The 13,908-nt window shown below is 34.2% G+C and overlaps 1 protein-coding gene and 3 long non-coding RNA genes across 5 annotated transcripts in view; all 4 read right to left on the bottom strand.

Annotated features, from left to right (window-relative positions):
- The window catches only part of LOC133690279 (uncharacterized), a 30,118-nt gene that overhangs the window by 7,488 nt on the left and 8,722 nt on the right, over window positions 1-13,908 (bottom strand). The gene's annotated exons all lie outside the window — the stretch shown is intronic.
- On the bottom strand, window positions 530-2,246 carry LOC133690275 (uncharacterized). The gene is made up of 3 exons (XR_009841404.1): window positions 1,599-2,246; window positions 1,178-1,365; window positions 530-1,096 (listed from the first exon to the last, which is right to left on the bottom strand). It is a non-coding gene; the product is annotated as an uncharacterized LOC133690275 (long non-coding RNA).
- On the bottom strand, window positions 6,761-8,326 carry LOC133690274 (uncharacterized). Its single transcript, XR_009841403.1, has 3 exons — window positions 8,310-8,326; window positions 7,720-7,843; window positions 6,761-7,631 (listed from the first exon to the last, which is right to left on the bottom strand). It is a non-coding gene; the product is annotated as an uncharacterized LOC133690274 (long non-coding RNA).
- LOC133690271 (putative disease resistance protein RGA4) lies at window positions 8,342-12,881 on the bottom strand. Its single transcript, XM_062110508.1, has 2 exons — window positions 9,466-12,881; window positions 8,342-8,543 (listed from the first exon to the last, which is right to left on the bottom strand). Exon 1 carries the CDS (start codon window positions 12,720-12,722, stop codon window positions 9,513-9,515), a length of 3,210 nt encoding a protein of 1,069 aa, XP_061966492.1. The 5' UTR covers window positions 12,723-12,881; the 3' UTR covers window positions 8,342-8,543; window positions 9,466-9,512.

Genomic DNA, 13,908 nt, shown 5'->3' with positions numbered 1-13,908 from the left:
CCTCTAGAATTTCAAATTTCTTAACCAAGTTCTCCTGGTAACATTAAAGTATGATATTTTTTTTTGGATTGATTAGGTTAATTTAGGTTAACTGATCCAATCATTAGACCAGATTATTGAGTCAGATTTCAAAATTATAATTATTATTTAATTATTATTGAGTGAGCTTTTTCTATTCAAACATGACATGACAGTCTCATCTCTTTCTGCCTAAATTTATTATTTAATGAGTAATTGAGCCTTCCGGAAAATAATATATTACCGGCGGCTGTACACTTCTAAACTTGTCTTCAAAAAAATAAATTTATTTGTGCGATCTTCAATCACCTACGCATATGATAGCTATGAAAAAGATAAAGTAGGATTGTTTTATCGAGTCCAGCTACGACTATAATTGCATTCCATCATTTTCTCTTCTTTCCCTGCCTCTCTACTTTCTTCTATATTGTGGATGGGTGGGACTGGAAATAGGAAACGGCACGGGGTCTCCTGTCCTTCAAAAACAGGATCAAAATCCAATAATGGCGGATAAAAATAATGCAGATCCCGTGGGTCAGGATGTTGACATATATAGTATACTGAAAGATATTCACATGCAAAGAAACCAAAAGAATTGTCAGAAATATATTTGGCCAGGTATTCCTTTCCAAAAGATCCAAGTTGAGAAACACCAGATCCGTCATCAGACAGGACGAGTATTGGTTTCACGGTGGAGGGCATGTGGAATCTCTAGGATCGAATAAGAGCCTGGATATCAAGGATCAAGGCTAAATGGGAACGAAACGGAGAAACATCACTAATAACACATTGATTTTCCATCATTTCCATAGACTTGCCTCCATCAAGCGAAGTAGCTGCTGGCAAACATTTTTTAAGATCTAGAAATGGGGATTCTGCAAACACAACTGTTTCACAGATTGTTTGTTAAGATTTGTATAAGAAGAAAAATAGTCGAAACTAACTGCATTCGTCATGGAACCAAATCAGAGCCTAGGAACATTCCTGCAGATTTGAACTTCACCAGGTGGCTTTATAGTGAAAATCATCTCTTGCAATGTATATCAGACAGTCGTCATCAAGTGATCTAATTGATTCCCTGCCAGAGACAAAAGAAGAGAAGATAAATAATGGAATTACTTGATTCCTGCAGAGAGAGGGTAGTGGGGTGAGAGATTACTTGATATTGTCCATAGATCAAAATGAAACAACTTATACTTGTTTTACTATCAATATGCAGAACTGTCTTATTCTGTAGATCGGCCTTTTCGATCATCTACAGTGAGACCAACATCAGAAACCTTTTCAGCTTTATCAAACATCAGGCCGATGACAATAACCTATGCCAGTAACTTGTAAAAACTCCTCCTTAGAAATAAAAAAAAGGGCTAAACAGTTACTTTGTATATTTCGACAGTAAGGAAAAGGAGCGGTAAATTTGAAACCCTGAGGCTACTAAGACAGAGACCTTTTCAATTGACTTTCTCAATTGCATTTGTTAAATTTCTAACTTTCTAGGAAATCAAACAAAGGGTCTAAAATAAGTAATAACATTAAAAAAAAAAAAAAAACAGGGGAAATGGGAGCGATATGAAGCTTACTTTTGCAGGACTGGTATTCAGTGACATGCAGGGTTGACTGGGAGGCATGAATCCACTACAATAGACTGCAGAGGCAGAGCCGAACTGGATGCTGGATATTATTATGTTCGAAGACAATTTTGACAAAAAGACCATCATCATCTTACATACCAAACTATTATAAAGCATCATTCATAAAGAGTCAAATAGATAGGGACATCTATACACGCATGGTAGAAATCAGTAACAGAGCATACTAAACATTCAGTTTAAAGACTACAGCAGGTACTAAGAAACGCAGAGAACATCTTTTGATATAAAACTTAGAGAGTTGATGTTTTAAAGAAGTAACAAACAAATAAGACTAAAGTACCATTTCTTCACCGCCAATATAAAAAATAAAATAACAAAAATGTCATATTTTACATTTCTCACTTGATTTGTTTGACTTTCCTAGAGATCAATCGTTTAGCTAGAGGGATAAATTGTTTAAGAAAAGAGAAGCCTTTGCATGATTAGTTAGTAGAATATTAAACTATTTCACTTGATGTTATTGAATTATGATAATTCTATTTAAAGATATTATTTAAAAAAGAGAGGCCCTTATCTGTCTGGTATGATATAAAGATGTTTTAGCAGTAGCACTTACTTAGCCAGCTTTAAAAACAATATATACCTGTGCTTTGGAATTCAGAACGTGGGAATGCATCACCATCTGTAAAACGATAAGATAGTAATCTCATAGAAGCTTGCTAATGGCCTGGAAAACACCATAAATGCAAAGTATGGATCAGAAAATATATGGTATTACATGAAAACAATGTTAGTCTCTAGGTAGCTCCAACACCATCATTGTGCCTTCAGTTTTATTGTTTTCGAGTTCTGTTTTTTTATATAAAAAAAAATCAAAATTTTGAGGACAGATTAGGTGATTGGAGAAGGCTTTCCTTTTTGTAGTTACTATCATTTAATTGAGAAATTTTGGGAAATTTTGGTTCAATGAACCCCTCTCCCAGTTAATTGAGAACTGTTACCAACTTTTAAAGAAAAAATAATAATTTTATCATATGAGATTTGTGGATAATAAAATAAATAATTACAGAGTTAGAGAGAGAGAGAGAGAGAGTATTGAGTAATAATAAAAGATATATATTTTTTTTTAGTTTAACGTGGGTGTCCGGGCCAGCTTATGCGCACCTCGACTAATTCCACGGGCCCTGAAGTTAACAACCATATAAGTTTCCAGTGACCATCATATAAGCAACCACATGGCTCGAACCTGAGACTACAGAGGAACCAAACCTTTTGATTCCAAGCTCTTACTACTGGATCATCACCTCACCTAGATGGTTAATAATAAAAGATATTAAATGAAGAAAGGGAGGGAGGGAGAGGTTAAAAACCTTTGTATTTAAGAATAAGGATGAAAATGCTCGGTTAAATAATATTCATATGGTTAAATGCTGCACGGTGAAAATGCTCTAACCATCAAATATGAAAAGATGAGATTTGTGGGTAACAAAAAAGATAGATAGAAGGTGGTGAAATACCTTTTATATATATGTATGTTCGGTGAAAATGCTCTAATACTCATTACGAAGGAAAGAGTATGGAATAATAAAAATAAAAGAAAATAAATGAAGGGAGAGGTTAAATACCTTTCATATATGTTCGTTGAAAATGCTCTAATATTCCTTGGTATCCTCCACCCAGTGCCCATCAATTACAATATGTTCAATGATAGGCCATTCCTACTCGCTCTCCTTTCCCATCCTCCTGTTCTTCCGCTCATCTCTTCACTGCAGCCGTCGATTCTTAAGAAGTGCAAAGAGGGAAGGTAGGGTATCATCCCTTGAGACTCAGATAGTTGTCCAAGAGAAGAGAGGTTTTGCAGCCCCACTTCTGGAAGAGATTCCATATCATCAATGAAATAAATACCTAGTTCCTTCAATTTTCCCGTCTTATTTTTAAGGAAGAAAGACGTGGAAAACAGAGCATTCTCAACCCTTCTTCTATTGTTGACTCAACTCTACTCTTCTTCCACCATCCCTTCAGTCTAGGAACTGTTCCAAATTAGCAGCCTACAGCCGGAGGACAAAAGAGATTGAGAACCATATAGAACTTGATATATTAAACGCAATCAAAGATACTACGGCGGCACTAAGAAAGGGCAAGGCAACCACAGACACCATGATATTTCTAGGAGAAAGAAGCTACGTGGAGTAAAGAGTTTAAATGTTCCACTCACATGCTTGAAGACTGTTGCCGACGGTCAAGGACCAATTGATCACAATCCTTTAGCCCATCAATATCAAATTGCTTGGACATTGAAAAAAAGTTTATATTTGAAGCTGTCCCATACCAGGTTTGATGTGAATGTCTGACCATTGATCCGCACAGGAGTGTTCATTGATGATTCAACCATACGAAGCTGAGTTGAAGCTCCACCCTGCAACTTCAGTTGAAACAAATTCACACAACCAACCAACAGAAAACACAACATGCTCTCAAATCATTTCGGAAACTTAAGCCCTGATTTTTTTCGAGCAGTATAATAGTTGGAATTTGTACAAATAAAATGTGGATTGTCCAAATTTTTTTAACAAAAAATTTAGGGTGGATAACACGCCCCTTACCCAAATTACAAAAAAAACATTAAAGGTCTAAGCACGGGCCCTAATAAAAATGGATCAAGTGAGTTGGCCAGGCCCAGTAGCACTTTACTTTTGCTTTTTTTTTTTCTAATTGTTTTTTTTAATTATTTATTTTTTATTGATTAATCTATATTTTTTTTATTGATGAACTTTAGTTTTGATAATAAAAAAAATTATTTTCAAATAATATTTATAATATGTACAGCCTTACAAGGTGTTTTTTTTTATTCAATCAATTTAATTTATATCTATATTTATATTATTATTTACTTGAATAAAAAGATTATTTTAATTAATAAATTTAACAAATACAATCAGGTAAATGACCCGTCTTTTAAGATTAAATATTTTGATTTACACCAATCTCTTTATTTTTCAAGTTTTATTTTAGATATTGTTAATGACTTTTTATTTATTTATTTACACACATAGTTCTCAATTTATTTAATTACATGTATGCATAAAAAAAATTATTTGAACTTAAGTTTTTTAAATTATAGAAATATATTGAAAAAACTTCCATATATAATTTTTTATAAAAAAATAAAAGTATGTAACATGCAGCAAAACACGGACTACATAACTAAAATATTTCATTTTGTGTATCTTTTTGATGGATAGCTTTTTGGTTTTGGTTTATGTTTTTTACAAGTGTGTTACAAGGTGGTATAGCCATGTCGTCGTCGTCGTCGTCGTCGTCGTCATGGCGACCTCTGCAGACGTGTGGAGCCATTGCCTCTTGACAAACCATAGCTTCTTATAAATGCCGGCAACTCTATTACATTTTTCTCTTTATAAAGTCACCATGAAAGTCTTGACATGTCGAGTTATAATGAGGTTTGCTCTTTTTATTAATTTTTTGGATTCGAAACGTGGAATCGGTATTCAGAATCCATATGAGAGATATACCTTTAAAATCTTTTGGAGAAAATTTTTAATCGTAATTAATATATAAATTGATTTGAAAATATCACTTTGTGATATATATATATATATATTTCTTTTAGATACCAACCATGTTTAATTTTTGATGAGAGAACCAGACATAAAAATAAATTATTTGAGACAAAATATAGGATGGTTCAATCATAACTAAATTTGTAGTAGAACAACTTGCCGATATATTCACTAAACCATTAAAAAAAAAGAGAGATTCTCCACCATTAATAGTAAGTTGGGAGTTCTTGACATTCACTCTCTAACTTCATAGGAAATGTTAAGAAAGGATCAACAATATCTCACATTTACGTAATGTATTAGGAAACATATGCTGACAAGGACATTTATTCTTGTTGTAACTCTTATTCCAAAAATAGCTTAGCACAATTATAGGAAAATATTTTATCTGAAAAATAGATGTAAAATGAGGAGAATTTAACCCGGTTTGATTTTAGTTTTTTGAATGTTTTTGAGTATTTTGAGTTGATAAATTAGTCTCTAAGTGTTCCAATGATGTTATTAAGATGTTTTTGGGTTGAATGACTTAAAAATTAGGGATTTTAAATAAAAAAAAGTTTTGCTCTTATTTTCCAGCTACCATAATGGTGGCCAAAATCTAGGCTTCTAGGTGACACGTTGTCAGCCTTGGCATATGACATGTCACATGCATATTTTTTTTCCAAGAAAAATAAGGGCGAACATTCTCCCTTTTAAAAATAAAGTCAATCCTAGACACACGAGCCTGGGTTTGAATTCTCACTCACACGCTCAAGATTTTCCTTAATAACCCAGGTGTGCTAGGGCATTGACTGGAGTGCCTGGTCTCTTTTTTAGCCCTCTTTATGTGTGTGTGTGCACACGAGTGCATGTCGGTTAAGTATAAGTTTAAGATAAAAGAATTATCTCAGTTGAGTCCATGATCTGGATCACAAGTTTGATAAGTTAAATCAAACTCCTGGGCTATTATTTGTTTTCTTCTAATTTTTTTTTATTGATATCTTTTTTTCAGCATTTCTTTTTTTTTTAATATTTTATAAACAAAATATAGCAAATATAAACGAGTAAATATCATGTCTTGCGAGATTAAATATCTTGATCTATATATGTCTCTCGATTTCTTAAGTTTTAGTTTTAGATATTGTTAATGACTTTTTATTTATCTATTAACATGCATAATTTTTGATTTATTTGATTACAAGTATACATAAACCTTTTGTTTTGTACTTAAATTTTTTAAACTACATAAATGTATTGAAAAAGATGCTTATATAATTTTGTTTTATAGAAAATAAAAATATTGACTTACGGTGAAACACGAGTCACGTAACTCTTTACCATTATTTTATATATTCATCTTTAAATTTTTAATCAAATATATTTATTATTTTTTGTATTTATTCATTATTATCAGACGAGTATTAGACTTACGGTGAAGCACGAGTCATATAACTCATTATCAGTATTTTATATATTCATCTTTATTTTTTAATTAGATATATTTATATATAACTCATTTAATTAAAAATATATAAGAATAATATTTTTTAAAGTAAATCAAATTAAAGTATTAAGACAAACGGAGCATAGAACTAGGAGGACAAAGCACACTCTATAAACTAAGGATTCCAAAATCAGTTCTTCTAACAACAGGATGAGCAGTAAATAATCTCAGACTGGTCAGGAAAGCCTATGGCCTCCATGAAAACAATGATAGTCTGTCCCTATTGTATAATCAGAAGATTTAAAATGTTAAAGAAATCATACCACAATGCATTGGCAGGGGAAATGAAGAGGACAGGTAACATACTCTGCTGTCTACATTTCCAATGTCAAAGTGCTCATGCACCCTCCTAAGGTTAAACACAAGTCAAAACTAGTTTCTACAACAAAGAAAAAACCCCAAATTTGATTTAGTATATCAACAAGTTTTAAGTTCATGATTTGATTTCTGGAGCACCAAACTTTCTCTGACTTAAACTCCATAAAGCAAAAGGAGAAGGTAAAAATGAAGATCAAAATTAAAAGACTTGCACTGAATTTTTCTGTCAATACACACAACCATTTCCTGCAACTGATCCAGCCTGTTCCATCGTCTACAATGAGAGCAACATCAACAACCTTTTCAGCTTTACCATAACTTACATCAACAAGATGTCAAAACTTGTTAGAAAAATAAGCTAAACAATTACTGTGTTTATTTCAACTGAAACCGACAAGATCAATAAATTTCAGTTCCTAGAATAGAAATATGAAAGCACAGTAATAAGACACAGCTTTTTCAAGAAAGCTACAACAAATGGTCTAAAAGAGGTAGTAATGATTAACAGAAAAGGAGGGGATTTTAGATGGAGAGATGAGAGGCCTTACTTTTAGAAGAGGAGTGGTCTTTTGTGGTAACCTAAGTTGACTGAGAGGTATCAATCCATCACCACAGGCAGCGGAGGAGGTTCCGAACTGGATGCTGGAGGAGTTACAGACAGAATTGTTTGAAAAAAATATATGAGAGACGTGGGGAGAGGGCAACATTTACACGGAAATTAAATGGCCACCTTGCAAAAAATCAGCTCCTAGAATCGAAGAGACAGGCTGTAGCTCCAAAAATCCTATTGCACTCTTCCTGCTCTCAACATATCAATAGTCCAAACAAAGATGCTCTGAAGCAATATCAAACTCCTAACGGAACACAAACTGGATATTATCAAACTTTATAAAACACAGTAGATTAAAATTTTGAATGCCACATATATTTAAAACATATAAATTGAATATGATCAAACTTTAACATCCAGGCACTGATATTAGCTTTGAAGGCAGATTTTTGACGAAGAGACAAGCACCATTTCTTGACTGTATCATAATGCTCATTCGCCCTCTTAAAACTACAGCACCATTTCTTCACTACCAGTATAAGAAATAAAATAATAAAAATGTCATGTTTTACATATCTCACTTGATTTGTTTGATTTTCCTACACTTTCAGGGCGACCAATCACGTAGCTAGAGGGATAAATTATTTAAAAAAGAGAAGCCTTTGCTTGTTTAGTTAGCGGAATATTAAATTAATTCACGTGACGTTATGGAATTAAGATAAATTCATTTACGGATATTATATATTTAAAAAAGAGGAGCTTTTACCCACCAACAGGGAAATGCAACATGTGCGCATAATGCTTATCGGCCATCAACTCCAGACATCTTATTGATATTTCAAGATTTATCAAACGCTACGGATCGAGAGCAAGCTACTGAAAGTTCCAGGTCTTGCAAAGAGCATCATATCTGGATTCTGGGATTTACGATAGCTTCCACCTCTGAACTCCATTGACATCTCTTGCAATGTATATCGGACATTCATCTCTAGCTTGATAATGGCCTGGAAAACACCATGAATGCAAAGTATCGATCAGAATATGGTATTGCATGAAAACAATGTTAGTCTCTAGGTAGCTCCAATACCATCATTAATGTGCCTTCTGTTAGTTTTTGAGTTCGGTTTTGTTTTTTTTTTTTTTTAAGAAAAAAGAAAGATTGTAGTATGGAAGCAAAATGGGTTTTTCCTCAAACAAAATAATCATAAGAGAAGAAATAAGAAATTTGAGGATAGATTAGGGCAGAGAGGTTGGGTAATTTGTTTTCCCAATTAAATGAAAAAATGTTGCGAATATTCAAAGAAAAACAATAATAATTTGATCAGATGAGGGCTGTGGATGATCGAATAAATAGATAGAGAGAATAAGATATATTAAACTAAATTAAATTCAGGAAGGAAGAGGTTGAAAACCTTTGTGTTTAAGAATGCTCTAACCGTCAAATATAAAAAGATAGATTTGGAGTAATAATAAAAGAAATTAAATTAAGGAAGGAAGGAAGGGAGAGGTTAAAAATCTTTGTATTTAAGAATAAAGATGAAAATGCTCGGTTAAATAATATCAGTACGGTTAAATGCTGCACGGTGAAAATGCTCTAACCATCAAATATGAAAAGATGAGATTTGTGGGTAACAAAATAAACAGAGAGGGAGAGTATGGAGTAATAATAATAATAATGATAATAATAATAAATTAAATTAAATGAAGGAAGGGAGAGGTTAAATACCTTTCATATATGTAAGAATGTAAGTATGTTCGGTGAAAATACTCCTTAGTAATAGTATCTCAATAATTAAAAAATAATAATCTGATAAATTGAGATATGTGGATAATAAATCTAATAAATAAATAGATAAAGAGAGAGAGAGTATGGAATAATAAAAATAAAAGAAAATAAATAAAGGAAGGAAAGGAGAGCTTAAATACCTTTCACCCTTGTAAGTGTTTGTATGTATGTTCGGTGAAAATACTCCTTACCAGTAGGATCTCAATCCTTCACCCTTTACATAGCGACCCTCCTTTTGAATGTAGTAGCTATCAATTACAATATTTGGAATGTGTTTAATGTTAGGAGGCCACTCCTCCTCCCTCTCCTTTACCCATCCTCTTGCTTTTCCGCTCACCTCTTCACTGCAGTGATTGATTATTAATTCTTGCAAAGAGGGAAGGTAGGGTATCATCCCTTGAGATTCAGATTCAGATAGCGACTTCAATTCTCTGCAGTTACTGATAAATAATCCTTGAAGAGAATGCATCCCCTGATCAGGCAGTGGAAGAGACTTCAAACTTTCGCATTCATATATCGATAGCTGTTGAAGAGAAGAGAGATTTTGCAGCCCTACTTCCGGAAGAGATTCCATGTCATCAATTGAATAAATATCTAGACTCTTCAATTTGGAGAGAGGACGGATAAATGAAGAAGAAGAAGAGACTGTTGATGTCATCTTCATTGTCTGCTGTAATGGCATTGAACTAGAGAAGGTCAAGTCAAGGCCTTCATCGAGAGTTGGAAACAACGGCATTGAAGTCAGATTTGGACACTCTTCAATTTGCAAGGAAGAAAGACGTGGAAAACAGAGCATTCTCAACCCTTCTTCTATTGTTGACTCATCACTATCATCATTCATCTCATCTCTACTCCATCTCTTCCACCATCCCTTCAGTCTACCACAATACTCGATACGAAGTCTCTTTAAGGATGGGAAAAACGTCGACGCTCCTTTTCCTCCAACCCCCTCACTATCTATGTACTCCAAATCATCCAATTCCCCAATACCTAATTCTTCAAGAGAAGGGATTCCATCCAAGGGAGGGATATGCTTAAGTCTTCTACAGCGTTTTAGACGAATCCTTACAAGATTTGAGAGATGTGAAAGCCAACTTGGAAACCTCATACCTCTATAGCCTTCAACTCTCAACTCTTGAAGATTCGAGTTTGGCCGGAGGCTTTGCAACATTTTATCATACAAATCAATATCTGAATCACTATCCAGCTTTGGGTCCCACTGTATTGTCAACGACTGAAGATATTGTTTATCCATCAATTTAGCTCCTTCAAATTCTAATACACAAGAACCACCCTCATATCCCTTGACTCTTATTTCTAGCCTCCCTCTCAATTCATTTAACATTCTCAACTCATCCAATCCACCTATCATCTTAGATTTAGGACTTCTTTTTTTCGCAACCACAAAACATGACAACGTCTGTAGACTAGTTAATTTCCCAATCCCACGAGGCATATACTCTAAATCCTCACATAAATCATCATCAAGATAGCAACCAACATCAAGATGCCTCAGATTAATTAGCTTGCTAATATCTCTAGGTAGTTCTTCAAGGCTCAAACAACCATTGAGCTTGAGCACTTGCAAATTTACCAGACTGGTGACAGAATTAGAAAGCGCCTTCATCTCATTATTCGAAAGATCAAGATATTTCAGATGCTTGAGCTTTTCAATGAGAGGTGACACTTCCTTCATTCCAAAATGACTCAAAACAAGCACACGCAAATGCCTAAAGTCTCGACAAATAGACTCCCATGCCCCCTCATCCCATTTGTCACCTCTCAATAATACAAGTGTTCTTAGACGTTTTGCACAAGGCAAAGACAAATCCAATTCCATGTCAAATGACACGTGCCGAGTCAAATCATAAATCCTCGTTTCTCCACGCTCCACTTTGATGCTCTGAAAACCAGCAACTTTGGTTGCAAGATCATGCATAAAATCATGCATTTTGCAACTTTGTATGTTCCCGAATCCATCCTTTTCCACTTCATGGAAGAAGGACCTCCATAGTAAATTCTCAAAGCAACTAAGACCATCAATTTCAAGACTCCCACCACCTGAATTTGAAGATCTAATGAACCCTTGTGCAATCCAAAGTCGAATCAATGACTTCACATCAATCCTATGACCTTTTGGGAATAAGCTACAGTATGCAAAGCAATGCTTCATATATGATGGAAGAGGATCGTAGCTTAACTTAAGGGTATCTATGATGTTATCATCTTTGACCCTATTTGGAAGTTCTTGTTTGATAAAGGACAACCACTGGGCTCTATCTTTCAAAGACATTAACCTCGCAATTGCCTTTATGACCAAAGGAACTCCCTGACACCTCTCTACAATCTCATCTCTAATTCTTTCATCTACATGACCTTGACGAAAGGCCTTGCTTCTAAACAGATCCCATGACTCATCTACTGATAGACCTTTTAAATCATGTGGTTCTATTGTGCTTGTGAAATTTGCAATTAAATGAGAACGTGTAGTTACCACTATCTTACTTCCTAATGCATCACGTGGTAACAACTCCTTCAAACTATCCCATTTTTCACCATCATCCTTACCATCCCACACATCATCTAATACAAGAAGATACTTCTTTTTTTCTATTTTCCCTTCAAGCTTTTTTTTCAGACTCTCTAACTGATCATCAGAATCTCCAGTACCTACAGCCCCTTTGATAATCTTTCTAACATCTAAGCTGCCTGAGACACTTACCCAGAGTCTCACACCAAAGTGCGCCCCAACTTGCTTATCATGGAAAACATGTTGAGCTAGTGTGGTCTTCCCCAACCCTCCCATTCCAACTACGGAGATGACAGAAACATTATGTTCATAGTTGGAATTCATCAGAAAACTTTTAACTGCCTCTTTGTCACTCTCTCTCCCAACTATTTTTTCAGGTTCAGATGAGGTAGTTTGCTCCCTGACAGTGGTCGAAGAACCTCTCTCCTCACCACGAACATCAAAGTTGAATTTTTTACTATCAGTTTCAATGTCATCTAGTCTCTCTCTAAGTGCTTTAACTCTATGACCCATCCGTAAACCATACACAAATTGGTTTGATCTTGAGAAAAAAAGGCGTACCTCCCTCGATACTCTTTTCCCAGACATCAACTGTTTCCGCAGAACTTGTGTTGAGAAATCGTCCAGCAAATCCTCTGCATCATATGCAGCTTCCCGCAGCTTCATGAGCCAGTCTTGGATTTGATGGTTCTGTTTTTGTGCCTGCTCCTCAGCGTCTTGAATCACAGCCTCAATCCTAGTAACTGTGTGATTGAGCTTCCACAATTGATCTTTGATCCCCCACCATAGTGCAACCTCCTGAGCAGTTAGGGAACCTAATGTCTTTATTATTTCCTCCGCAATAATGAAGAGCACACCTTCAGCCATTTTTTCTTTGTAGGTTCAGAAAGGAGGGGGTAGAAGACAAACTCAAAGGAGAAGAAGAAGAAGAAAGAATATGTAGTTGGTTTGGAATAGTGATCGTTTAGTATGCTAAAAGGGTTTTATGTAGTGAAGTAGATTCCGACGTTATCCAAAGAGTCAAAGAAATGTGTGGGTACTGTCTAAGCTACCAATAAATATCCCTTAATCCTTAATGTTTTGAGATAAATTATAACTTAATTGTAGGTCCCAAGAACAAAGATTAGGGGGCAAGTGGAATCTGTCGAAGTCGAAGTCAAGCCAGCCTATTATGACTTGGTTAGCACTGATTGGAAGCAATAATTTAGACAGACCTGGAATAGGTGGTTTGCAAGCAATAATTTCGCAAGCAATTATGTAGATGCTGCAGAGCACAAGATGCTGAAGGACCAGAAAATAGACCGCTTCAGCATCCTTTTCCTGTACTAATATTCCATTAATTTAGACAGAATCACTATTTTGCAAAATCCGGTGACCGGTTCACGTGAATACTGTCCCTGTAGGCTCATTTAGATTCAATAGAATAATCTTTGAAAATATCATCACGAAAAATGTCACGAACCGAATTTCAGTATTATTTTATCTATGTTAATTCCCAAAACAAACATATTAAAAAAATAAATTATTTAAAAATACATAGCATTTCATAATCTTCAAAAATATTATATTATTCCAAACTAATATAATCAAATGATAGTTCAAAATTTTTCATTAGTAATTAAAACAAAAACAATAATATATAATATTTATTACATTATTAAAATCCAAATTTAATTCAAACAAGATAATAGTTGAGCATTTAAGATATCGAATCAAAACTAAAAAGAAAGCCTTGCAAAACAAGTAAAACATACCAACTAAAATTAAAAAAACACTCAGTAAAGTTCACCTACTAACAGAAACTAAAAACTTAAAATAATATTAAGAATAAAGGACGAGTTCAACCAACTCAGTGAAGGGATAATATTTAATATATATTTTAGATATTAATAGTTTGCAAATTGATTTATTTTGATATACATATACATATTAAGCATATTATCATAAGGTAGTGGAATACATGTTAGAGATCAAATACCACCCGAAGGTAACTATTGTGGAAGGATTAGTCATTTTGAAAAAATCAATTTAAACAAATCAACTTACAAATCAT

This window comes from Populus nigra, chromosome 3 (assembly GCF_951802175.1).
Source record: "Populus nigra chromosome 3, ddPopNigr1.1, whole genome shotgun sequence".
Classification (NCBI taxonomy): Eukaryota; Viridiplantae; Streptophyta; class Magnoliopsida; order Malpighiales; family Salicaceae; genus Populus; species Populus nigra.
Note: the sequence above shows the minus strand (reverse complement) of the source record. Positions and strands in the feature narration are given on the sequence as shown.